At 44.5% G+C, this 25,452-nt stretch overlaps 1 protein-coding gene across 2 annotated transcripts in view; it reads right to left on the bottom strand.

Moving 5' to 3' along the window:
• The window catches only part of LOC147619667 (protein ROOT INITIATION DEFECTIVE 3-like), a 49,573-nt gene extending 26,122 nt beyond the window's left edge, over positions 1-23,451 (bottom strand). Inside the window, exons 1-2 of one of the 2 annotated variants that reach the window (XM_086773355.1) lie at positions 22,754-23,451; positions 1,437-1,550 (exon numbers count right to left, since the gene is read on the bottom strand). In XM_086773355.1, the coding sequence (XP_086629481.1) occupies positions 1,437-1,550; positions 22,754-22,918 (279 nt within the window). In that variant the 5' untranslated portion in view covers positions 22,919-23,451. The remainder of the gene's footprint in view (positions 1-1,436; positions 1,551-22,753) is intronic. The other variant, XM_086773356.1, reaches the window with a different exon arrangement.
• Positions 23,452-25,452: the final 2,001 nt, after the last annotated feature.

The following is a 25,452-nucleotide window of genomic DNA, read 5'->3' as shown; positions in this document are numbered from 1 at the left end:
AATAGAAGGGGAGGCAACAAAAGATGGTGCACAAGTTATAGTTTCTCTTGACAAATTGAACATATATGACCATTCTTGACTGTCCTGGCAATTTGGTCATTCCACTCAAAGTTGGCCAATGTTTGTTTCACGTCGAGTAGCATTGACCAGACTTTATGACTTAGGCTGACAGACCAATGTTTGAGCATCGTGATTTGCTTTTTAAATACTCTTAGGAAAAAGACGGCCTGAAGAGCTAGAGCGCACCCCTGTTGGATGAGAAAACTTTCATAAGTCAGCAATGGACAACCAACCTTCTGACTCTTTCCCACAGGAGACCTTTTAATTTACTGAAGAAATTGATAATCAGAATAGACTTTCATATTACCCCTCTCAAATAGTCGAGGATGTAGATTCCTTTAGGAGTGCACACCCCATTAATTTGTACTGCTTAGTGATGGGCGGAACTATTCTTGACCGTTCTGGACCAGTTTTGGGCAATTTCAACCAGCATTGGCCATTCCATTCAAAGCTGCCAACATTTGTTTCACATTGAGCAGCATTGACCAGACTTTGACTTGGGTTGACAACTAACCTTCTGACTCTTTCCCACAGGAGACCTTATAACTTCACTTACAATCAAGAAATTGGTACTCAGACCATCATTTTCTACACTTTCAATCTCTAAGCCTTAGTCTTCCCTTTTAAACGTGGTTCCACCACTAAGCAGTAGAAATTTATAAGGTGCATGCTCAAAGGGACTTGACAATTTAAGAGGCGTAATATGATTGAAAGTCTATTGGTTTACTTGCCCATTGTATCTAGGTTGGCCAAGTGGTGAACTCACTCCAGCCTACGCATGCTGTGCAGATGGCAACTCAGAGCTAATTTTGTAGAATGGTGTATGAATAGAGCATAGACCCTTGAAAATTATGCTTAGAAGCATGTTTAATAACCCAAGATGGTTAGAAATGTTGGGTGCAGTGCATACTAAGTGTGTACAGTACGGACTTCTGGCTCATAGAAATAGAGGGATAAGATGGAAGAGTACAGAAAATACTGATCATGATAAGTTACATTAGATACGTTGCCTTTTTTAATCAAGAAAAGTAAGTATAAAAAGTATGCTGAATTATAAAGAATTGTGCATGAAGCAAGCATATCGACTCCATAAAATATCATATGGACCCAACGGATGAGGTGTAGAACAAAATGGTCATCAAAGTTTTTCAAAAAAAAAATGCATTACATCCTGTGTACGAAGCATTCCATACAGTAACTCAGTACAAATCAGAGGGTTCCATGCATGTATGAATGCAACTATGACCTAGCTTACTCCATTGTTGGCTGTGCAGCCCAGAAATGTAGGCCCTGCTATTCTTTGTATTGTTTATGCTAGCTATAAAAACACCCCTTCAACTTATAAAATAAAGCACTTTGCATTTTCATGTCATCACCTCCCAAATGTAGATTCTTCCCGAAATGCCTCCACCCACAATATATGACCCATCGCTTGTGCACGCAAGAGGTCCTATGGGTTCAACAGGGTAACTTTTGAACTCAGGCTGTGACTGCCAAAAAAAATGAACAAACAAACTTTAGATTAATGCTTGTCTCTTGAGACAATTATGGAGATTAAGTAGCAATCACCTCAATGCTTCAAAACACACACACGCACGCACGCACGCACGCACGCATGTGTGCACGCACACCAAACCGAAACAAGAAGTGTTACATGCGGAAGCTCTGAGATGCTTCTTTCAGCCCTAAACGTCATCTAGAACAAGCTGATAAAAAAACGTAGACAGAAGGGAGAGTAGAGAGAAAGAGATAGCTGGAAATTCAGTATTTCATATGGTACAAAAAGGTACATAAATGCTTGCAGCCATGGGCTGCCTTGAAAAGGTAGTAAAATACCTAAACAAACTCCTAGTTCTATGACCCAGCCAACAAGGGGCCAAGTGATCAAAACGATGAGCAACTATGCCTATTTATAGGCTGGATATGACATAATAAACTGGCCAACCAGCTTCCTGGAGCAATATTATGAATATTGCTGCAACCGACTGGACATACTCCTACAAATGCTGGCCGACAGCCCTCTTTGTCCTCCATTGGTCAAATCCCTGCCAAAAGTAGCAACAATGTTCCAAATCTGTGTTTTCTAGTGAGGCTTTATCATGTTGCCTCCAAGATTAGCCCTGAGATTAGCATGTACATGTGTGTGCGCATGACATCCCCCTCTGCTAAACTTGATGACGGGATTCCAATCTGTTTCTTGGATGAGTGTCATCATCCCATTCTATTCCCAGAGTCCCTCTGTCATCCTTCCAACTCTGGCAACCTTTTCATTGAATGCCCGGCCCGGTCCCCAAATCCACTAACTCTGAAGCCACTCTAACTCTCAAGAAGATCTATGCATCTATTCCATCCAGTCCCCAATCCGTTCCTGCTCTGTCTCTGAACACCGTCTTGGTCTTCATTCTTGAGAAATGAATCTAGCACTCTCACTCCACCCCTTGGAGGATCATCCTCCCTTGGAACCGTTTGCCCGAAAGCCTTTCCTGGCTCACAAGACTGCCATCCCCTTTGGGCTTTGTGGAACACCACCAACCAACCTCCTGGGAATTCTTCCCGGTCTTGTGTTCCTTGCCTTGGGCCTCGTACCTATGCACTTTCCTATACCTTGGACCTGTACACCTTCATATAGGACTGAATCAGTGTTTAGCCTTGCCTTGAAAAGGTAGTAAAATACCTAAACAAACTCCTAGTTCTATGACCCAGCCAACAAGGGGCCGAATGATCAAAACGATGAGCAACTATGCCTATTTATAGGCTGGATATGACATATTAACTGGCCAACCAGCTTCCTAGAGCAATATTATGAATTTTGCCGCAACCGACTACACATACTCCTACAAATGCAGGCCGACAGCCCTCTTTGTCGTCCATTGGTCAAATCCCTGCCAAACGTAGCAACAATGCTCCAAATCTGTGTTTTCTAGTGAGGCTTTATCATGTTGCCTCCAAGATTAGCCCTGAGATAGCATGTACATGTGTGTGCGCATGACATCCCCCTCTGCTAAACTTGATGACGGGATTCCAATCTGCTTCTTGGATGAGTGTCATCATCCCATTCTATTCCCGTCATCCTTCCAACTCTGGCAACCTTTTCACTGAATGCCCAGCCTGGTCCCCAAATCCACTCTAACTCTAAAGAAGATCTATGCATCTGTTCCATCCAGTCCCCAATCCGTTCCTGCTCTGCCTTTGAACACCGTCTTGGTCTTCATTCCTGAGAAATGAGTCTGGCACTCTCACTCCACCCCTTGGAGGATCATCCTCCCTTGGAACCATTTGCCTGAAAGCCTTTCTTGGCTCACAAGACTGCCATCCCCTTTGGGCTTTGTGGAACACCACCAACCAACCTCCTGGGAGTTCTTCCTCGTCTTGTGTTCCTTGCCTTGGGCCTCGTACCTATGCACTTTCCTATACCTTGGACCTGTACACCTTCATATGGGACTGAATCAGTGTTTAGCCTTGCTGAGCCTGATGCTCTGATACCAATGTTACATGCGGAAGCTGTGAGAGCCGGGGAAGACTCGACACGCAAGCGAGCTAGGTGGCCTATGGGACATCGGCTAATGGAGGATCCAGATTCACAGATACACATAGCAGTTTGGAACTGCAATGGAGCACTTTGCACACATCTTGGGAGGATGGAGGAGGTCATGGAGGGACGGGACATCATACTACAGAGACGCACCAGAGCCGAGAGAGGGGGCTACCCAAAGTAGAGGGTTATCAGTGGGAGTTTACATACAGGGGGACCACACGGCAGAGCACATCGAGAGGATCTAGAGGTATAGCGGTACTCTTCAAGCGAGAGCTACAAGAGCGCCTACAGGTGGTAGCACGTGACCAGGAGGCTAGATACATGTGGATTAGACTGCAGCTCTCAGCAGACAAGGTGTTATACATTGCTCTATGCTACTCACAAGTGCCTGATCAGGTCCAATAGACGATGAAACTTTCAACTTCCCCTGTGAAACTAGGATGGATTCCTCTTCCAAGTGGAGAGTACACAGATCATCAAACTCGAGGGAACGTGTTGTGATCTGAACCCGCAAAGCTTGCGAAACCATGTCATAATCTGCAGGAAGCCTGATGAGGAGGAGAGCAGCTAATTGAGAAGAGGTCAGGGCAATACCCATTGCCACTAATTTGTGAGGATTATGTTGTTAATCCCTCATATTGTGTACTAATTACTACTTAAGTACTTAACTTAGAGAACAAGAGACTTCAGGAGAACACTTGAGAGAAGATTGAATTGACTTATATTAAACTGAGTACCCTTTGTTGGTGCTGCGTTTTCTTCTCCAGTGAACACAGATCACTTGCAGAGGGTGTTTTGTTTGGATTATGGCTTTGGAGGCAGTTTGGTACTTGAGGAGGACACTGAATTTCTGATTTCAGTCAGCGTTTTGCTGATTTTGGAGCATCTATACCTGTATTTTGTTCCTGGCCTTCACAGTTTCCCCGTTTCTTCATGTTCCTTGCCTTCTATTGGCGGTGGAGTGCTATTTTTTGCTGGACAACAGTGTTTTGGCAGCATTTTGCTTCCCACATGAGTTTTCTACACTCGAAGGGGGCCCATCTCAAGCTACTTCACTTGAGGATCAGTTTCGGGAGCTGTTTTGTATCTGTGGAGACTTTCTTCTGTCTCGCAGGAGTTTAAAGATTTGGAGGAGAGCAGTGATCTTTTCAGAGATCCTGAGTAGATTTTATTTTGTCCAAGCTGTGTTCTTTGCAATGTTTGCAAAGAAAGGAGAGTGTTTTGCCTGTGTGGTGTGATCCTTTCACATGGATCACTTGTTTGTTGCTGATTATTGGGATCCTGTTACCATTCCAGTTTATATTCTTGCTTCCCTTCCTCATTGTGAGGAGTCTACCTATGCCTCTCTTTGTGATGCTTCTGAGGATGCCCCTCCCCCTCCCAGTTCTGCAGGTTTGTTGTTTTGGAGGATGGTTTTTTGGACCCGGTGGAATGCTTTGGATCTGTGGTTGCTAACCGTGCCTAGGGCACAATGGTACTTCCATAGTTTTTTGGAATTGGATCAGAATCACGTTGGGCTTGTACCAATCCGACGACATCATTTTTTAGAGGGGGATGTGGAGTCCTTTCATCTGGCGATGCCCACCTCAGTGAAGTGTGCTTATGTACAACATTGGGCAACTCATGGTACACAGTTTGAGCAAATGGACCCCATCTTTTCTAGAGAGTCTTTACATCTTGCGATGCCGACCCTTTTCAAAGGATGCTTTTGTACAGCATTTGGCTACTCTTGGTACAGAGTTGGAGCAAATTGACTCTATTTCTTTTGAGGGTTCCAGTGAGTAGTAGTTTGCTTCTCCCAGGTTTGGAACCATTATTTGGAGCAACATGTCGCAGCCTACATGGTTGTTTTCTTCCAGAGGAGCGGTGTACCTAGCAGCTTGTTCTGTTGCTTTTGTAGCTGAGTTGCTGAGGAGATTGCTTGTGGAGCTTTCCCAGCACAACTGTTTCTGCAATCTTTCATCTTTGATCGAGGACGGCGTCTCTAGCTTCTTGGAGTTCACTCAGCATCCGGTGTTGAGAGGGGGTGTTAGACATCATCTCCTTGTTGCCGGCTTCCTGTTTGGTGTCCTATTTTAGCCTCTAGGGCTGACCATGTTAGCTAGAGGGACTGGTCACCCCTCACTTATTTTACCCATATTTTATTCCCATTTTATGGAGTCTTGGGCACCTTTTATCCTAGTCGTGGAGGTTTTTTCCCTAGTCGTGAGCTAGTTGGCTGCCTACTTCTGGGCATATATATAGCCGGCATACCCTCAATCCTTTTTCATTGCTTAGCATTCTTTGCTGCAGTCCCTCATACGCGGTCTTCTCCCCTCTTGCTCGGGACTTCTATTCTTGGTCGATGATATTGAGAGCAAGTCTATACATGTGTTTCCTCTCCATGTTTCTCTCTCACTCTCTCTCCTTTGTTTCCACTTTCCCTTCTTCCGTTGTGCATTCTATCACCGACCTTGTGTATCATGGGGCACATTGACCTTACGACCTACCATGGCCCTTGGAGATTGGCTTGCACACATGCAGTCACCCCCGGCGGAGGTTCAAGAGAGAAGTTTGGCAGGGATCCAGATTAGAGGCACGCTCAGCATCGACATCGGCTTTGCTATTCTTCAAAAGTGGCTAACTCCTATCCCAGACCCGACCCCCCCAATGTGGCTAGGCATGATATCGTTGTGGCAGTTCACGAAGCGGATGAGGGCAGTGGTTTGCTCACTTTTTCTATCGGATCCCATGGCAGACTAGAGAGATCCGAGCCCCCCCTTGAAGAATTTCAGTGGCTGCACCTTACAGAGGGTGAGGGTGATTGGATTTAATGCATGGGAGTGGCACATAGACCCACCACCGGCCAAGGTGGCCAAGAAGAGATTCTGGCGGCTATGGATATGGGAGTGCCAACCCCTCACGCGCCTCAAGTGGGACCCAAGAGAGTGGACTTACCATGATCCCACTAATCAGGAGGAGAGATTGGCTGCCCCCTTTTTTGCATATTCAACGCGGCTAGGCCGTAGGATCCCGATGCCAGAGATTGATGGCACCCCGGTAGCAGCAGCACATTGGTAGTCATAGGGCCTCTCACAACGTTTCTTAGATTTTTGGAAGAGGCTTTGGGACAATTTTCGGCCTAGAAAGATCACCCTCTTTCTTTGGCCGATAGCACACATGAGTTTGGCGGTTGGGACTTGGCTCGCAGTTGGAGGTCGGCCAGCAGCCTGCCCGAGGTGCAGTTGCCAGCCACCCTCAGGAGTCATGAGTCTCAGCAGCATTGTCTTTGGGATTGCCCGAAGGCTCAACAGGTTTGGTGGCGTATTCTCCGCATACTCACGATGGACAAGGCCTCTACCCGGATCATTACATGGGGCACTGTCACTTAACAGGTTTGGCAGCGGATTCTCCACATACTCACGATGGACAGGGCCTTGACCCGGATCTTTACATGGGCACTATCGCTTGGGCCACAGAGGCTGAGGTGGCCAAGGCTTACGAGGAGGATGGTGGAGGGCTAGCCCTTCAGGTCTCTCACCTCTGCATTTCGGCAGAACCAGTCACAGCCCCACCTACAGACCACTGGCGACTAGGCTCACGCCAGAGATGGGAGATTTGCAGCAACATTGCAACCTGGCACATATGGCGAGCTAGATGCAATGAAGCCATCGAGGGTACCCACACTCCGCCTGCAAAGTCTATCACGAGCATTTAGCTCAACATCATACGTACCCTCTGCGGTCAGTGGGGGAAGTTGCAAGGTGGCTCTCTAATCGCATGCAAAAGCGGCGGAAAGCTTTCTTGAGGGTCTCGCGGCCTAGTCCTTTTCTCACTAATAGAGGTGGTGACCATGTAAACGGAAGGGGCAACTGAACACGGAAAATCTAATCAATCATGAAATCTGAAAATACACATATGCATACCAGATAAAACAAGATGTCAAAGCTGCACAATACACCACACTAGGGCCAGAAGAGGGCTGACCGCCCCCCTTTATGGTTAGATTACCAAAAGGAAGTCTGCTTCCAATACAACTTTGCAGGTGCCCAAGGTTCACCACTGGCTGCACCCATTTCTTCCAATACAATACGAAAACAAGAAAAACATCACAATATCTGAATTTGCTGACAATTTCAGCACAAGTGAGCATTCCCAGCATCAAGCACATGCAGGACAACTATGGACAGCCCATAGCACTCCCACATCAGCTCGGGACAACTCAACATCATCATCTTCCTCCTGTCTGGCTCATAAAGCAAGTCGACCAGCGGTCCAGCCCTCAAAGGCTGTTTTCGGTAGCCAACCAGCCCTCAATAGCCACAGAAGAAAGCGACCAACAGTTGTGCACAAGCCTACAAACCCCGGTCGGAAGGAAAACTGTCTAGAAGCCCACGACCAGCTCTTCCTCCCTGTTTTTAACCTCTGTCTAGCCTCTATTCAAGCTATAAATCCCCCGGCCATCAGTGGAGAACATGCAGAAAGAGTCAGCCAATACAATATGAAAACAAGAAAAACATCACAATATCTGAATTTGCTGACAATTTCAGCACAAGTGAGCATTCCCGGCATCAAGCACATGCAAGAAGACTTGGCCAACTTCAGTTGCGATCGATGGCTATAGAAACTTGCCAACAGGCTGAAAACCAGCCGACCACCCCTCATGCACTCGTGAAAAGCATGCGCCCCCCTCCAATCTAGAGTTTTGTCAATAATAGAGGCTTCCCCGCTGAAAATAGCCCCCACGTGTGCTTTTTTGGTCCAGAGAGGGACGCCTACATGAAGGGAGTCCAAATAATGTCCAGTGCCCGGTCTTTGGCCGCCACGTGTATTAAATAAGTCCTGCTCAATGTGTTATAAGTTGTCCGGTCACTTATAAGTGAGTGTGAACCTGCATCCATAATTATTAACATGTGAACTCACAAAGCTCTAAATTGAGTTTTTGGGAATACTTACCACCTGCAAAACACATGTAAACCACCTGTCAGTCCCAAACAGGTGTGCACACACGTCCACAGGGTGCCTAGGCGTCCCCGGCCCCATGGACAACACAGGCAGAAATCTCAGGCATTGTCCAGGCAAACAAGACAAGTCATCCAAAGATAAAATCAAAGTCATGCACACACGAGAGCAATTATATTGGAAGAAACACCCATCTGCTCAGTTGTATCCGATAAAATGTCCAGGGCTCATGATCCTTCTGGAACCTTCCCACAACATAAATACACTATCTCCAAGATAGCTAGTCCCAGAGACTTTCATCATTTCAGGCTCCATGGCCATACATGTACACCATGTCAAGCCCCACAAGCCACACATGTACTATCATGTAAGGCTACACCATCCATACATGTACTGTCATGTCAGGCTCCATATGCCACACAGACACACCATGTCAGGCTCCATATGCCACACAGACACACCATGTCAAGCTCCACATGAAAAGTAGAAAAATAGAAGCTGTAAGGAATTTTGTGACATTCCCCCCGGCTTCTATGCAGTTGACCGCAGTTGACCGCAACTGAAAAGCTTCCAAGTAGGCCTTCAGAAGTTCCGGATAATCCGCAAAATAATCCTCATCCATCCATTTTGCATCCATAGCCGAATAGTTTTTAAACTTCACAAGATACCTGCACACTACCTTGCCACCTGCATGCTTGCGCTCTTTATGAAAAACTATCTGCTCAGGTTACAATACCTCCTCAAGTTCATCCACTTCAGGTGGATCTTCCAAAACTGGTTCCATAGAAGGTGGTCCCACATAAGGCCTTAACAAACTGACATGAAAGGCATTGTGGATTTTCCAGTGATCGGGCAAAACCAATCTATATGCCACTTTATTTATTTTCTGCAAAATTTGGAATGGCCCGTAATACCTGTTTGAAAGCTTAGAAAACCGGCCTTCCTTACCTCGCCGCTTCCGAAGACGTGCTTTCTCAAACTTTAGTAATACCCAATCACCTTAGATGCTTTTCCGAGATTTTAGGCTGTGTAAGAAAGTGCCGTAAACTCTGATGGTCTGTTTTCACCATAAATTCAGCGCCCAAAAGATAATGCTTCCATGTTTAAAGGGCATGAATAACGGCTAACAACTCTTTCTCATAAACTTACAAATACAATTCCGCATGTTGCAGGCGGCGGCTTTCAAAAGCCACTGCATGTCCCTCTTGGTTCAAAACAACCCCCAAACAATCTCCACATGCATCACACTCGACAACAAAAGACCTATGCAAATCTGGAATAATAAGAACTGGCCCTGATATGATGGCATCCTTTAACTTCTGAAAAGCTGTCTTTTCGGGTTCCAACCAATGGAATGCTACTTTCTTCTTCGTTAGATCATGTAACAGTGAAGCTAAGAAAGCAAAGTGTCGAATGAATCGACGATAGTACGAGCATAAACCAATAAAGCTCCTAACATGATGCACATTCTGCAGTTTTGGCCAATCCTTGATTGCTTGAATCTTTGCAGGATCCATGCGTACTCCATCCTTGGAAACAATATGCCCTAAATAGTGAATTTCTGACAAGAAGAATTCACTCTTCTTTCCATCGATAAAAAGCTTATGTTTCCTTAGCTCTTCAAAAACAATGGCAAGATGCTCTTTATGTTCAGCCTCACTCTTTAAGAAAATGATAATATCACCAAAGAAAGTTCCTGTGAACTTGCGGTGAGGTCTAAAAATTATGTCCGTCATTCTATTGAAAGTGGCAGGAGCATTCGTCAGTCCAAATGGCACAACCAAATACTCATATAATCCAAATGATGTTCGAAAAGCCATGTTGTGCACATCTTGAGGTACCACTCGAATTTGATGGTAACCACTCTTAAGATCACTGCATCTAAAACAAGCTGCTCCCTCAAGTTTATCAAGAATATCATCGATTCGAGGAATCGGAAACATGTTCTTGATAGTAATCTTGTTAAGGGCCCTATAATCAACACACATCCTATATGTCCCATCCTTTTTCTACACAAGTAAAACTAGAGAACAATAAGATGAAGAACTTGGCCTTATCAAACCCTTCTCAAGTAAATCATTTACTTGAGTCATGATTTCCTCATGTTGGGCAGCACTCATTCTATAAGGAGGTCGGTTAAGAGGAGAGTTCCCAGGGATTATGTCAATACAATGATCCTCTGGTCTCTCTAGAGGTAACTGTCCTGGAAGTGAATCGGCAAAACACCACATTCTATCATGGTATTAGAGCGCCGGTGATTTTCAGCGTTGGATGCTCCCTCCTCTACCTCTTCATATCTGCGTTTTTCCGCCCATGGACAGATCTGCGTTTTTGTGTTCATGCGTTGAAGCTTGCGTTTCTTCAAGGGCTGATTGATACCCATTCAGTGGGCTGCAGTTTCCTCATCAGGGCGTCAATTGGCAACCTCTAGGCAGCCTGACAGGGGCGTTTTTTTTCTGGACAGCATACCTGCCCTTCTTGGTGGCTCCTTCCACGGATTCTCAAGCATCTTTTTTCAAGTCTGGACAGCAACATAGCTGTCCCAAACAAGCTACGTTTTTGGCCTGTTTGGGCTTGCTTTCCTAGCCCTGATCTTGGAGCTCTTTGGGCTCCCTTTTGCCTGTAACTTCTCGTTATCTTGTGCCATCCCCCCCCCCCTTATTGTTCTCTGCAGCAGTTCTTGATCTGAGGCTTCAGCATTTCCATATTCAGTCCATTCTACATCCCCTTATACCTCTGCGCTATCAGATTTGCAGCCATGGTTGCTGCGTTTTTTCTGGACCGATCTTGCTAGTAGCTCTACCTTCAACTGGGCTTCATCTAATGGACCCGAAGGTACCTTCTCTTCAGCGTTTTTCCTCATAGGAGGTGTGGATACTGGTTGACCTGAATTTTCAGGTTTGTAGTGCCTTGTTTGGTTGCGTTTTCTTCTCCAGTGGACACAGATCACTTGCGGAGGGGGTTTCTTGTTTGGATTGTGGCTTTGGAGGCAGTTTGGTAATTAAGCAGGATTCTGAATTTCAGATTTCAGTCAACGTTTTGCTGATTTTGGAGCATCTAAAACTTGTTGGGGTAAAGGCGTTATGCCCACCCTTATAGTGTGTACAAGCCCATAAGTTATAGTACATAGTACACTTAGTACTTTTAATGTACTAAGTGCACTATGTGTACTAGTGCAATATACATGTGTGATAGGGGAGTCACACACTCATGCTATTGATGAGTTGACTTATCCCCACAACTCTCTCTCTCTCTCTCTCCCTTGTTTCTCTGTGTATGTCTCCCACATGACCTAACCCTTCCTTCTCCCATCAACTGGTATCAGAGCTTTGATCACCAGGTTCTCCTCCCTCTTCTGCTCTGCTGGTTGCCCTGCTGAATTGCAGCAAATTGCAGTGCAAATCAAGGGGCTTTTGTGCCGATTTGGTTGATTTGCATGCAGGCAATCGCATTTGATGCTGTGGATAATGTGTTGATGCCTTACAAGCACTCAATGTGCCTGTAAATCAAGGGGCTTTCATTATTTGGATGTATATGTGGCCAGGGGGAAGCATCGTGAACACTCTGGATGCCTTCATGTGCGTCAATGTACCATGTATGATCAGAAATTGATCTCAAATCAAGGGGCTTTTCAAGTTTGTATGCTTGTTGAGCTTGGCAAAGCAGCAGGCAAGACATTTATGCCTTGAATCCTCAAAAATCAGCTTGCAGTCAAGGGGCTTTTGCCCAATTTCTGTTCGGGACTGTTGTATGCAATGTTCGGGACTGTAAAAGTCTGATTTTTACTCATTTGGACAGCCAGGAGAGCATTTATTGCTATTGTACCTGCTGGTACAGATTTGGCACAGCTTTGTGCATGTTTTGGCATGGCTGTACACTGTTTTGAGTGACCAAAAGGTTCAATTTCAGCCGCTGTACTTGCCGGGACAGGTTTGGTACATCATTGGTGAGCACTTGGTACTGCTGTACAGTACTTTGGAAGGGCAAAAGAGCACATTTAAGGTGCTGTCCAAAATCTGCAGCAACCAGATTTTGGTGTTTTCATCACATAAAGTGGGAGAAAAGTTGCATTTGTGCTTCCGCAGTGGGAGATAAAGCTTGGGAGAACAACTGTGAGCACTTTGTGTGCTTTAGGTGCAGTGTTTGCACATTTTGCAGGGAGTCAGGCATTTACAGGTTGCATTTTGCTATGGCAACCACAGGTGAGAGCTCTTCATTGCTTCACATCAAGAAGCTTGAAGGCTCGCATAATTATGATATTTGGCAAACCCAGTGCTACAATGTGTTGCTCCAGAAAAAGCAGCACAAGCCTATTAAAGAAAGGGGTGTAATGCCCGCTTCTCTTACTGCTGAAGAGTGGGAAGATATGGATGAGCTGGCAAGATCTACTATCATGTTGTCTGTGTCAGACTCATTACTTTTCAGCATTCGTGAAGAGAAGACAGCTTGGGGAATGTGGCAGAGATTGCAGGACTTGTATGCCCAGCAAAGTGCCTCAAGCAAAGTGTATTGGTTGAAGAAACTCATAGGTCTTCAGATGAAGGAAGGGGCATCTATGACAGCCCATCTCAATGAGTTTAATGGTATTGTCAGCCAAGTTATAAATCAAAAGTTGGCAATGGACGATGAGTTCAAAGCCACTTTTCTGTTATGCACTTTGCCAGAGAGTTGGGACACATTCAGGACAGCCACTAGCAATTCGAATGCTATGCTGTCATATGCAGATGTTGAGGGTGCTCTTCTTCAAGAAGAGATGAACAGGAAAAACAACTCTGTTGGAAAGTCCAATGCAATGAATGCACGTGGGAGATCCCAGCAAAGGGGGAAAAGCCAAGAAAGGGGAAGGAGCAAGTCTCGCTCCAAAAAGGATTTGGAATGCCATTATTGTGGCAAGAAGGGACACATTAAAAAGCAATGCTACAAATGGAAAAATGATCAAAAAGAAAAGGGAAAAGGCAAAGACAAAGAGAAGGATGAAGCCAAAGATGTAAAGCCAAAGGGCAAAAGTGGAGTCAAGATTGAAGAAATCAATGTGTCACATGCAGGTGGCAGTGAGGATGAGGTCCTATTTACTTCTTCACTTGATGCCCATTCACTTCTTACAGGTGGTCATGGTATGCACTCATGGATCATTGATTCAGGTGCCTTCTTTCATGTCACAGGTTGCAAAGACTTGTTTGTCAGGTATACTGCTGGCAATGAAGGAGTGGTTTATTTGGGTGATAACCATGCATGCAAGATTCTTGGCAGAGGTGATGTAAGGCTTGTATTTTCAGACGGCTCACAACTTATGCTCCATGATGTCAGGCATGTGCCTGAGATCAAGAAGAATCTGCTTTCTACTGGACAGCTTGATGATGCTGATTATGTTACCACATTTGGTCGTGGAAAGTGGAAGATTAGTAAGGGCTCACTGGTTGTTGCCAGAGGCTCTAAGGTGGACACTCTTTACTTTATGCATGCAGGTGACCATGCTAATGTAAATGCAACCGAGCTGCCGGAAATCTCTATGTGGCATAGCCGGTTGGGACACATGAGTGTCAAAGAAATGGAGCAATTGTCTCGTTTGGGTTACTTGCCTTCTCTAAAGTTTTCAAGTTTTCAGTTTTGTGAGCATTGTATTTATGGCAGGCAACTCCAGTGCCCCCACAAGAAAGCTCTTGGACAGAAAGATGCTCAGTTAGAGCTTGTGCATACAGATGTATGTGAGATGCCTCAGTTTTCTTTGGGAGGGGCAAAATATTTTGTATCTTTTATTGATGATGCCACACGCAAGGTGTGGGTTTATCCTCTTCGTTTGAAGAGTGATACATTCTCAGTGTTTGAGAAGTTTGTTGCTCTTGTTGAGAATCAAACTGGCAAAACACTGAAAGCTTTGCGTTCCGACAATGGTGGAGAGTATATGTCCAAACAGTTTCAGGACTTTTGTGATGCTAAAGGCATCAAGAGGGAGCTCTCTACTCCTTATGATCCTCCACAAAACGGGACAGCAGAGAGGATGAACAGGACCATTCAAGAGAAGGTCCGTTCTATGTTGTCACATGCTGCATTACCTCATGGTTTTTGGGCTGAAGCTATTATGATAGCCGTTCACCTTATAAACAGGTCACCTAACACGAGGCTTGGTGGGAAAGTGCCAGAAGAAGTATGGACAGGGAAGCCTCCGTCATACAAGCACTTGAGAGTGTTTGGTTGCGTTGCGTACGTGCACATACGCAGGAAAATGCGCACCAAACTTGATCCTAAGTCTCACAAATGCATATTCCTAGGATATGGTGACAGAGGTGAAATGGGGTATAGACTTTGGGATCCCGTGAATAGAAAGATTATACGCAGCAATGATGTCATTTTTGATGAAACATGCATGTATAAGGAGCCTGCAAGGCAACAGGAGCCTGGCAGAGTCATCTTTGATGATGATGGACATCATGGACAACAACCAAGGGCTGTAAATCAGCCATTACAGCAGGAAAACCAGCCCTTAAATGGTGCTGAAAATGGTCGAAATGGACAGCCAGAGATGGCAGAAGATATCCCTATGGATATACCACAGTTAGAAGAAATACCGGGCATGATATTTCAGCCTTATGGCATAGAACAGGAGCCACCAATGGGTGATATGCAGGCTGGACAGCAACCTGCAAATGATGGTCATTGGGTACAGAGGTCCACTAGACCCTCCAGAGCCCCTGACAGGTTTGTTCCAGGGGTTGACTACTTGATGCTCACTGACTGTGGGGAGCCCTCATGTTATAAAGAGGCTTTACAGAGGGCAGACAAGGCTCTTTGGGAGCGTGCCATGAAGTCAGAGATGGATTCTCTGCACAAAAATGCAACATGGAAGTTGGTGCATTTACCTGCAGGCAAGAAGGTTTTGCCATGCAGTGGGTATACAGGCTCAAAGTTGCACCAGATGCAAAGCCAAGATACAAAGCCAGGTTAGTGGCTAAGGGCTTTAAGCAGGAATATGGTGTGGACTTTGAGGAGATCTTCTCTCCAGTGGTCAAAATGACCACACTTAGAGCTGTGTTGGCTTTGGTTGCACATGATGATCTGGACTTGATTCAGATGGATGTGAAGACTGCTTTTCTTCACGGTGATCTCCATGAGGAGATATATATGCAACAGCCAGAGGGTTATGCAGTAAGTGGAAAGGAGAAGCTTGTATGCAAGCTGAAAAAGAGTCTTTATGGGCTCAAACAGGCAACAAGGGAATGGTATCATAAATTTGATACATTCATGAAATCTCAAAAATTCAGGAGAAGTGACATAGATCACTGCTTGTACACCAAAAAAGCTTTGGATGGCAGTCTATTGATCCTCATCTTGTATGTTGATGATATGTTGATTGCCGGGAAATCTCGTAAAGAGATGGATGCCTTGAAGCAGAGGCTGCATCAAACCTTTGATATGAAGGATTTGGGTGATGCAAATCACATTTTGGGTATGCAGATACTTCGGGACAGAAATCAGCATGTGTTGTATTTGTCTCAGAAGGAATACATTGGCAAAGTCTTGCAGAGGTTCAATATGGACGGGGGGAAGAAAGCTAGTACTCCTTTGCCTCCATATGTGAAACTCAGTGCTATGGACGGGGGGAAGAAAGCTAGTACTCCTTTGCCTCCATATGTGAAACTCAGTGCTATGGACAGCCCACAGTCAGATAGAGACAGGGCTGATATGGCCAAGATTCCGTATGCTTCAGCATGTGGCAGTCTCATGTATGCCATGGTTGCTACTAGGCCGGACATTGCATTTGCAGTGGGAGTGGTTTCTAGATACATGGCCAACCCTGGCAAGAAGCATTGGGAAGCAGTGAAAGGTGTCATGAGATACCTGAAGGGCACACATGATTTGTGCATTTGTTTTGGCAAACAGGATGCATTAGTGCATGGTTACACGGATTCGGATTATGCCGGTCATCCAGATAACCGGAAGTCTACTACCGGTTATGTGTTTACATTCACAGGAGGTGCTGTGTCATGGATATCCAGGATGCAGAAGTGCATAGCCTTATCTACTACAGAGGCCGAGTATATTGCAGCCACAGAGGCTTGCAAGGAGGCATTATGGCTATCTCGGTTAGTGGTTGATTTGGGCTATACAGGGGATATTCCATTGTTGCATTGTGACAGTCAGAGTGCCATCCAGTTGGCAAAGAACCCTGTCTTTCATGCAAAGACGAAGCATGTGGATGTGAAGTATCACTTCATCAGAGAGGTGATAGAGAACAAGCAAATTCAGCTTGTTAAGATTCACACGGATGACAACCCGGCTGATCTGTTGACAAAGAGTTTGCCTCCGGAGCGGTTTGCTCATTGCAGACACTTGATGGGCATTGGATGAGGCCAATTTCAGCCTTGATATGGCCTTGTATATTATCATGTACATGCTGATTTTTTTTCTTTTCCTTTACTTAAGGGCACTTTGCCTTTAAGTGGGAGGTTGTTGGGGTAAAGGCGTTATGCCCACCCTTATAGTGTGTACAAGCCCATAAGTTATAGTACATAGTACACTTAGTACTTTTAATGTACTAAGTGCACTATGTGTACTAGTGCAATATACATGTGTGATAGGGGAGTCACACACTCATGCTATTGATGAGTTGACTTATCCCCACAACTCTCTCTCTCTCTCTCTCCCTTGTTTCTCTGTGTATGTCTCCCACATGACCTAACCCTTCCTTCTCCCATCAAAACTGTGTTTTATTCCTGGCCTACACAGTTTTCCGGTTTCTAAATGTTCCTTGCCTTCTATTGGCGGTGGAGTGCTATTTTTTGCCGGATAGTAGTGTTTTGGCTGCGTTTTGCTTCCCACAGGAGTTTTCTACACTCAGAGGGGGCCTTTCTCTAGCTACTTCACTTGAGGATCAATTTCGGGAGCTGTTTTGTATCTGTGGAGACTTTCTTCTGTGACAAGAATTTCCAGTTTTCTGGAGGAGAGCAGTGATCTTTTCAAGGATCCTGAGCAGTCCGAGCTTGTGTTCTTTGCAGTATTTGCAGAACAAGGAGAGTGTTTTGCCCTTTGCGGTGTGATCCTTTCACATGGATCCTTTATTTGTTGCTGATTCTTGGGATCTAGTTCTACTTCTGGAACAGTCTTCTGCTATCTATGATGCTTTTGAGAACTTTGTTACCACTGCAGTTTATATTCCTGCTTCCCTTCCTCATTGTGAGGAGTCTTATCTCTGCATCTCTTTGTGATGCTTCTGAGGATGCCCCTCCCCTTGCCAGTTCTGCAGGCTTGTTGTTTTGGAGGATGCTTTTTTGGACCCAGTGGGATGCTTTGGATCTGTGGTTGTTGCTAACCGTGCCTAGGGCACAGTGGTACTTCCAGAGTTTTTTGGATTTGGATCAGAATCAAGTTGGGCTTATATCAGTCCAACGATATCTTTTTTCAGAGAGGGATGTGGAGTCCTTTTATCTTGCGATGCCCATCTCAGTGGTGTGTACTTATGTACAGCATTGGGCGACTCATGTTATGGAGTTTGAGCAAATGGAGCCCATCTTTTCTACAGAGTCTTTACATCTTGCGATGCCGACCTTTTCAGAGGATGCTTTTGTATAGCATTTGGCTACTCTTTGTATAGAGTTGGAGCAGATTGACTCTTTCTTTTGAGGGTTCCAGTGAGGAGTAGTTTGCTTCTCCCAGGATTGATTATATACAGGATCTGATCTTGGTTGGTTATGAGGTTTTTCATGCCTTCTCCAGGCTAGATACACGACGTTCGACTTCGGGGAGTGTTCTTACACTTGGGTTTGGAACCATTATTTGGAGCAGCACGTCACAGCCTATATGGTTGTTTTCTTCCAGAGGAGCGGTGTACCTGGTAGCTTGTTTTGTTACTTTTGTAGTTAAGTTGCTGAGGAGCTTTCTTGGTACTTGTTTCTGCAGTCTTTCATCTTTGATCGAGGACGGCGTCTCTAGCTTCTTGGAGTTTGCTCAGCATCCGGTGCTGAGAGGGGGTGTTAGACATCATCCCCTACTTGCTGTGGTGTCCTATTTTAGCCTCTAGGACTGACCATGTTAGTCTAAGGGGCTAGTCACCCCTCACTTATATTTTACCCATATTTATTCCCCATTTATTGTCCTGGGTATTTTTCCCAGTCATGGAGGTTCTTTTGCTCCAGTCGGCTGCCTACATGTAGTAGTATATATAGCCGGCATGCCTCCCTCATATTTCACTGCTTAGCATTGCTTGTCTAGCTTGTCTAGCTGCAGTCCCTCACTTACGAGGTTCTCCCCTCTTGCTCGAGACATGTATTCCTTTTGGTGATGATATTGAGAGCAGGTTCACCTGTGTATTCTCTCCATCTCTCTCTCTCACTCTCTCTCCTGTGTTTCCACTTTCCCTTCTTCCGCTGCACATTCTATCAAAAAGACCAAGTAAGAACAAGCTGATTTCTTTATTGCCTTTGAAATAGATATATGGCTTACAATGAATATGGTACTCCCAGTATACCCGCATCAATACAAACTTCCCTACCCCTATGAGAAAACATAACTTTCTTTTCTTTGTGCAAAATCTTGGGATCCAAACAGTAATGCCAAGGCATCCCAAGTAACACATCACATCCTGTAAGTGGTGCCACAAGGAAGTCTTCATGATCCAAATATCCCTGAATCTGTATGCGAAGCTTCCCAATGATGGGATCTGCATGAAAGTCCAACGCAATTCCTCAGGCTTTAACCCAAGAGCAGCAACCATCTGTATGCTGAAAAACAGCAGGTATTGAGGGCTGATTATGAGCCAAAATGGGCTCTAAAGCATTGGCACATGTACCAAATAATGGTAGCAAAGAATCAAACACATCCATGGGCCCAATAGTTGGCTGTTTTTGACATAAAAGCATAGGTTGAGATGCAAATTCATCAAAAATTACATCTTGTGACACATTGATTTTGCCTATACCAAGCACATAAAGACTATAGTCTTTACTCTCTGAACTATAACCCACAAAAATGCATTTAATAGCCTTAGCATCAAGTTTTGTTCTCTGAGGGGGCAGGTATCATTTTGAGTCTAAAAATGGGGCTCTACAATGGTGACGCCGTCGGCATAGCAAACCGCTCAACCGACAGAGCGGCCGCTGCTAGAGCAACGGAGGCGCAAATCAATTTGGGGCTTCTTAAATTGGTGCTTGGGTAGGGCCTTTGGCATAAGTAGCGCTTCGGATCAGTTTGGTAGAGCACACAGGTGACGGTTGACTTTGGGCAATGGCTACAGTCAGCTACAAGGCTACGCAAGGCATCATGTGTAGGGTGGTGCCAAAAAGCAGGGCAGGTGCGAACTCTGACGTGCTGTTCGAGGGCCTGAACTGACTGTCGTTGAGCTTGAGGTCACACGTGGGCAGTCTTCAATGGTGAGGGTGTGCTTCACAAGCTTCGATGCACAAGGTACCCAAGTACAATCTTTTGGTTCTAATATCAATGTTGGGAGGAGGCTAAGGCAATGGAAGCACACACACACACATAGAGCCATGCAGGTGGACAAAGAGAGAAAAAACAATATCGTTGGGAAGTACTCACAATAATGACTATACACCTAGGGATGAGTGTCCCAACAACACACCAAGGGTGTGTTCACACTAGAAAAAACCCAAGCCAACACTTGGTAAAAAGTGCCCGGGTGTTAAGTGTTTGTTCACACCAGAACTTTCAAGAGCCAATGGCTAACACCTCCATTGATGTCCAGACATGCTTTATCTTTTCTCAAACTACTCATATGAAAAGACTCATGCCTCAAAAACTTGGAACCTCTTTATAAGCATGCACACTAATCCTCGCAGTCACTTTGGCCTCTGTCCCTTTTATCAATTAAAGCTGACAAATGGTCAACATGTGGCACACGAGGGTCAATATGGGGCTGATTTGCAGGCTGATTGTGCTGAAAAACAGCAGGTATTGAGGGCTGATTATGAGCCAAAATGGGCTCTAAAGCATTGGCACATGTACCAAATAATGGTAGCAAAGAATCAAACACATCCATGGGCCCAATAGTTGGCTGTTTTTGACATGAAAGCATAGGTTGAGATGCAAATTCATCAAAAATTACATCTTGTGACACATTGATTTTGCCTATACCAAGCACATAAAGACTGTAGCCTTTACTCTCTGAACCATAACCCACAAAAATGCATTTAATAGCCTTAGCATCAAGTTTTGTTCTCTGAGGGCAAGTAAGGAGGATCTAAATGGGCTTATGCTTTGCCCTTAAGCTTAGCACTAGAACCAGGCTACCAGTCCCAAATTATCCTTTACCGTGATAAGAGGTAGCAAAAGCTTGATCTACAACAACCATGTTGTTCTAGTTGGACCGGGATTACTCTTCCTGTAACAAGAGAGCTACCAAATCATCAAATGTGTACAAATCTGAATTTCTCTTCGTCAAGAGCTGAAGAGTGGTAGTAAATCCTTGATAGGATTCAGGCAAACCATTGAGAAGCGTAGAAACAAGTGAACTGTCAGGTATCACCTCATCAATATTGATTAACTGCTCTTGCAAATCCTTAACACCAGTGAGAAATCAATCCATAGAATCACCCTTGGTCATATGCTCTGTGTCAAGCTTTTTCCGGAGATAAGCTACACAGGCTTCATTGCGGATCTGATACAAAGAGGCAAGTATATCTCACGGCTCAATTCAACTTTGTTTTTGGAGAAGCTGGAAATTTGCTGAGGGGATTTGATGGCCTCAATGGGCTCCGATTTGAGAGTTTTTTAGCTCGGGAGACTCAAAAAATGATGAGGTATACCAATAAGCAAAAACAGGTTAAAAAATTTTGAGTCTAAAAATGGGGCTCTGCAATGGTGACACCGTCGGCATGGCAAACCGCTCAACCGGCAGAGCGGGCGCTGCTAGTGCGGCGGAGGCGCAAATCAATTTGGGGCTTCTTAAATTGGTGCTTGGGTAAGGCCTTTGGCATAAGTGGCGCTTCGGATCAGTTTGGTAGAGCACACAGGTGACGGTTGACTTTGGGCATTGGCTATAGTCAGCTACAAGGCTACGCAAGGCATCATGTGTAGGGTGGTGCCAAAAAGCAGGGCGGGTGCGAACTCTGACGTGCTGTTCGAGGGCCTGAACTGACTGTCGTGAGCTTGAGGTCACACGTGGGCAGTCTTCTCAATGGTGAGGGTGTGCTTCACAAGCTTCGATGCACAAGGTACCTAAGTACAACCTTTTGGTTCTAATATCAATGTTGGGAGGAGGCTAAGGCAATGGAAGCACACACACACACATAGAGCCATGCAGGTAGACAAAGAGAGAGAAAACAATATCGTTGGGAAGTACTCACAATAATGACTATACACCTAGGGATGAGTGTCCCAACAACACACCAAGGGTGTGTTCACACTAGAAAAAACCCAAGCCAACACTTGGTAGCCCGGGTGTTAAGTGTTTGTTCACACCAGAACTTTCGAGAGCCAATGGCTAACACCTCCATTGATGTCCAGACATGCTTTATCTTTTCTCAAACTACTCATTTGAAAAGACTCATGCCTAAAAAACTTGGAACCTCTTTATAAGCATGCATACTAATCCTCGCAATCACTTTGGCCTCTGTCCCTTTTATCAATTAAAGCTAACAAATGGCCAAGACTCTCATTGTTTTCCCAAGTAGTATGATACATGCATTCATGGTTGCAGGTCACACCCCTTCTTATCTTGGAACTTGGAACTTGGAACAACAAGGAAGAGACTCATTCTACCCAATGCTGAACAGCACACAATTGAGCACTTGATAGAGCAAGTCTAGATTTAAAGGGGTCTTAATAGTGTCTCCAATAGTTAGCGGATCCAACCAAAACAACTAACAATAAAATTGACTAGTCCTAGCAAAAGGACACCTCAAACCACATTGCCTCAATTAGACCGTAACGTAAATTTTGGGGGTTCACAAAATTATAATATGCATGTGTGTGTGTGTGTGTGTGTGTGTGTGTGTGTGTGTTTAAATCTATAAAAAAAAGTGAAAGCTAAGCTTCTCAAGCTGGCCACTATGGAATGTATATATTCTGGAAATGATTATACAAATACATGCATAACATACACATACATGTCTTTGTACATACATACATATGAACGTGCATACATAGTCATACATACATATATATATACACAGTGGTAACAAGCAGCCACCAAAATTTGCGTGAGTAAAGAATTAAATATATAACAAAAAAATGCATAAAAATGAACAATGGAATCAAATCGCTAACCTTGTTCCAAGCCCAGAGGAAGACAGCGCCACCAGCTGATGAAGAACCAGGTTTGGGCACCTGGGAGGCGGCCAGGAAAGGGCGCCCAACACAAGCGAGGGCGTTGCGGGGGGAAGCACATGACTTGAGGTGGGTGATTTCTGCACCGGAGCCCAAGTCCCACATAGTGATGCCCGCGTCCACACTGGATGAAACGACCAGCACTTCGCCGCCTGAAGAAGCCAGTTTGCCCCCATCCGCAAGCGGCCCGAAGGCCGCCTGTCCCTTCTCTCTCTCTCTCTCTCTCTCTCTCTCTCTCTCTCTGGGTTCCCACGATGGAAGTCTGAGTGTTCTGTGTGTGTGTTCTGTTCTGACCGGCTTTTCCTTGAGAAATGCGTTGCCTGCGGCAGGTATAGGCGTTAAAATGAAGCGCAAAGACTACCTACGTATGCCGCGCGCTCGTATATAAAACCTTATCATTAATCATCTTCATCATTCTAAACCCTACCCATGTCCTTAGTAGGCTGGTTACACACAGCCTAGGCATGTCCTTAGTAGGCTGGTTACAAGGCACCCTTCCTCCCCATGCCTTGGGCATGAGTAGTGGTGGTTATGAGAGCTGCCCTGCTCACCAGATCGCATAGAGTAAGCACAAAACACATCTTTGCCCAGCCAAAGTTCATCCTCCAAATTTTCGCACATTACATGGACATGTGCTAGTTAGCATAATGGCACGTGAGCCCTATAGGAGGTACCGCCCATGTGTCTAAAAAGGGGTGATGGGCACCCATTCTATATGTAATCATCTTTACTAGTCTCTTTCTTTTCTCTCAACAAGATGTCTACATTTGTGTCATTTCACTTGGTTGTCACTCTTGAGAACATGTGCCATTGTACACCACACCTCCCATTATTTTTTACACATCCTCCAAAATGTGCATGATGGTGTAATGTGGCTTGTCTTATCCAGTTATGCTATTACAATTATATTCCTTTCTCTACTTCTTTGCCCTCTGCTTATTCCTACCTCTGCTTTGATGTCTCATGTTGGTTTCTTACTTACACTCTTGCATGTGTTGGTTTCTTACTTACACTCTGCATATGTTGCAAATTGTGTTGATTCATCCTCTTATTCATCATTTTTGCTTCAAGTTTGAGTTGTTTATTGGATTGACTCTATTTCTTAGTACTTGCTCTGCTTTGTGACCTCAACACCTTTGATGATACGGGTGCTTCAGATCAGATTTAGTGCTTTGTTTCATCCCTTTTCATTTCTTTATTATTGTTCAACTTTATTACCCTTGGGTAGAATGTTTTAATGTAAAAAAATGTGAGCACTTCTTCCTATGCATCATTGATCTCACCATAGGTGTCTCCATCATTCCCTTTGATCTCGTTGCTACTCTAAAATTGTGTATTTGCATTGTTTTTCTCCTCCAATGATTTACATTGTGTTTTTGTCCATCATTGTTTTTTTATTGTAGAGTCCATAGTGTACTCAATGAATCCATTTAAAACTCTATCAGACTCCATCATGAACTCTATTAAATGCAACATTTTATGTCAAGACTTTATGATGTATATGTATGATACAAAGAAGTGACTTAATAAACATGAGAGTCTAGACATTTAATATGCATGTGATGAGGTCACATAGATGATTAGTGTAGTATTAATTAATATATATACAAAGAATATACATAGTGCAATCATAAATAGTATACTATGTTGATCTTTATAAAAAACATAAAATATATAAGATCTATTAATATACATAGAGAATAAGAGAACTATAGGTATACATAGATGTATACTTAGAGAAATAAGGAACATTGTTCAAGTCAAGAGATTACCTTAGCCTTGATAAAGCATGTGCCATTGAGTTTTGCCTTAGAGCCGTAAATATAACTTCCCATGTGAGTGTGCTAGCTCCTCCATCTCGCGTCCTCACTCCATTGTCACACCGGAATGCACCAAAGGTGTGAGACCACTGTCCCCTTTGCGTATGGAACTCTGGAGTGTTGGCAGTGAAAGTAGCAACCTTGCGCACAGGGCAGAGCTTCCCACTCGGGGCCTCGCCCAACGAATATCCGAACAAGAGACTAATCTGGCGGTTCCTCCAAAACCGAACCCGAAAAAAACTTCCCTCGCCCAGAAAGCATAGGCGATTTCTCCAGGAAAAATCTTTTAATGTAGTCAAGGGCCTTAACTATCCTTTGTATTCCGACCGAACCCGTGGGTCACATATAGAACAAGGATTTTCCTGTGACTTACTTCAACTATCGTAACTTGAACAGAATTGAATTTTATCATAGGAATCCATCGATCCAGCCTAACCCCATCCAATCCCATGAGTTAGCCGACCGGCCAACCACTGTATTGATAGGATCCATTATAAAATTTTGGTTATGTTTTGTCCCGGGTACCATGGAAAAGAGTTCCCAGGCCCCCTAGCCGGCTCTCATGCAAAAATTAAATAGACACACCACTTACACACACTCGATATGAAATTGCCTTTTCTTAGACTTAACTATTTCCAAAACATCATTGCAATAAAACCACAATGTTTAGATCATTATCCTCAGTATTCCATTTCCAGTCCAATTTCTAACTTTTTCACTTTCCAACCATAAAATCCAATTTCCAATCATTTCTTCCTCGGCGTATCTATGGCATCATCGGCAACCAGAATGCTCACCACCTGGTCAGTCCCTCTAGGC

Source organism: Cibotium barometz, chromosome 33 (genome assembly GCF_041138505.1).
Source record: "Cibotium barometz isolate CiBa-2024 chromosome 33, ASM4113850v1, whole genome shotgun sequence".
Taxonomy (NCBI): Eukaryota; Viridiplantae; Streptophyta; class Polypodiopsida; order Cyatheales; family Cibotiaceae; genus Cibotium; species Cibotium barometz.
Note: the sequence above shows the minus strand (reverse complement) of the source record. Positions and strands in the feature narration are given on the sequence as shown.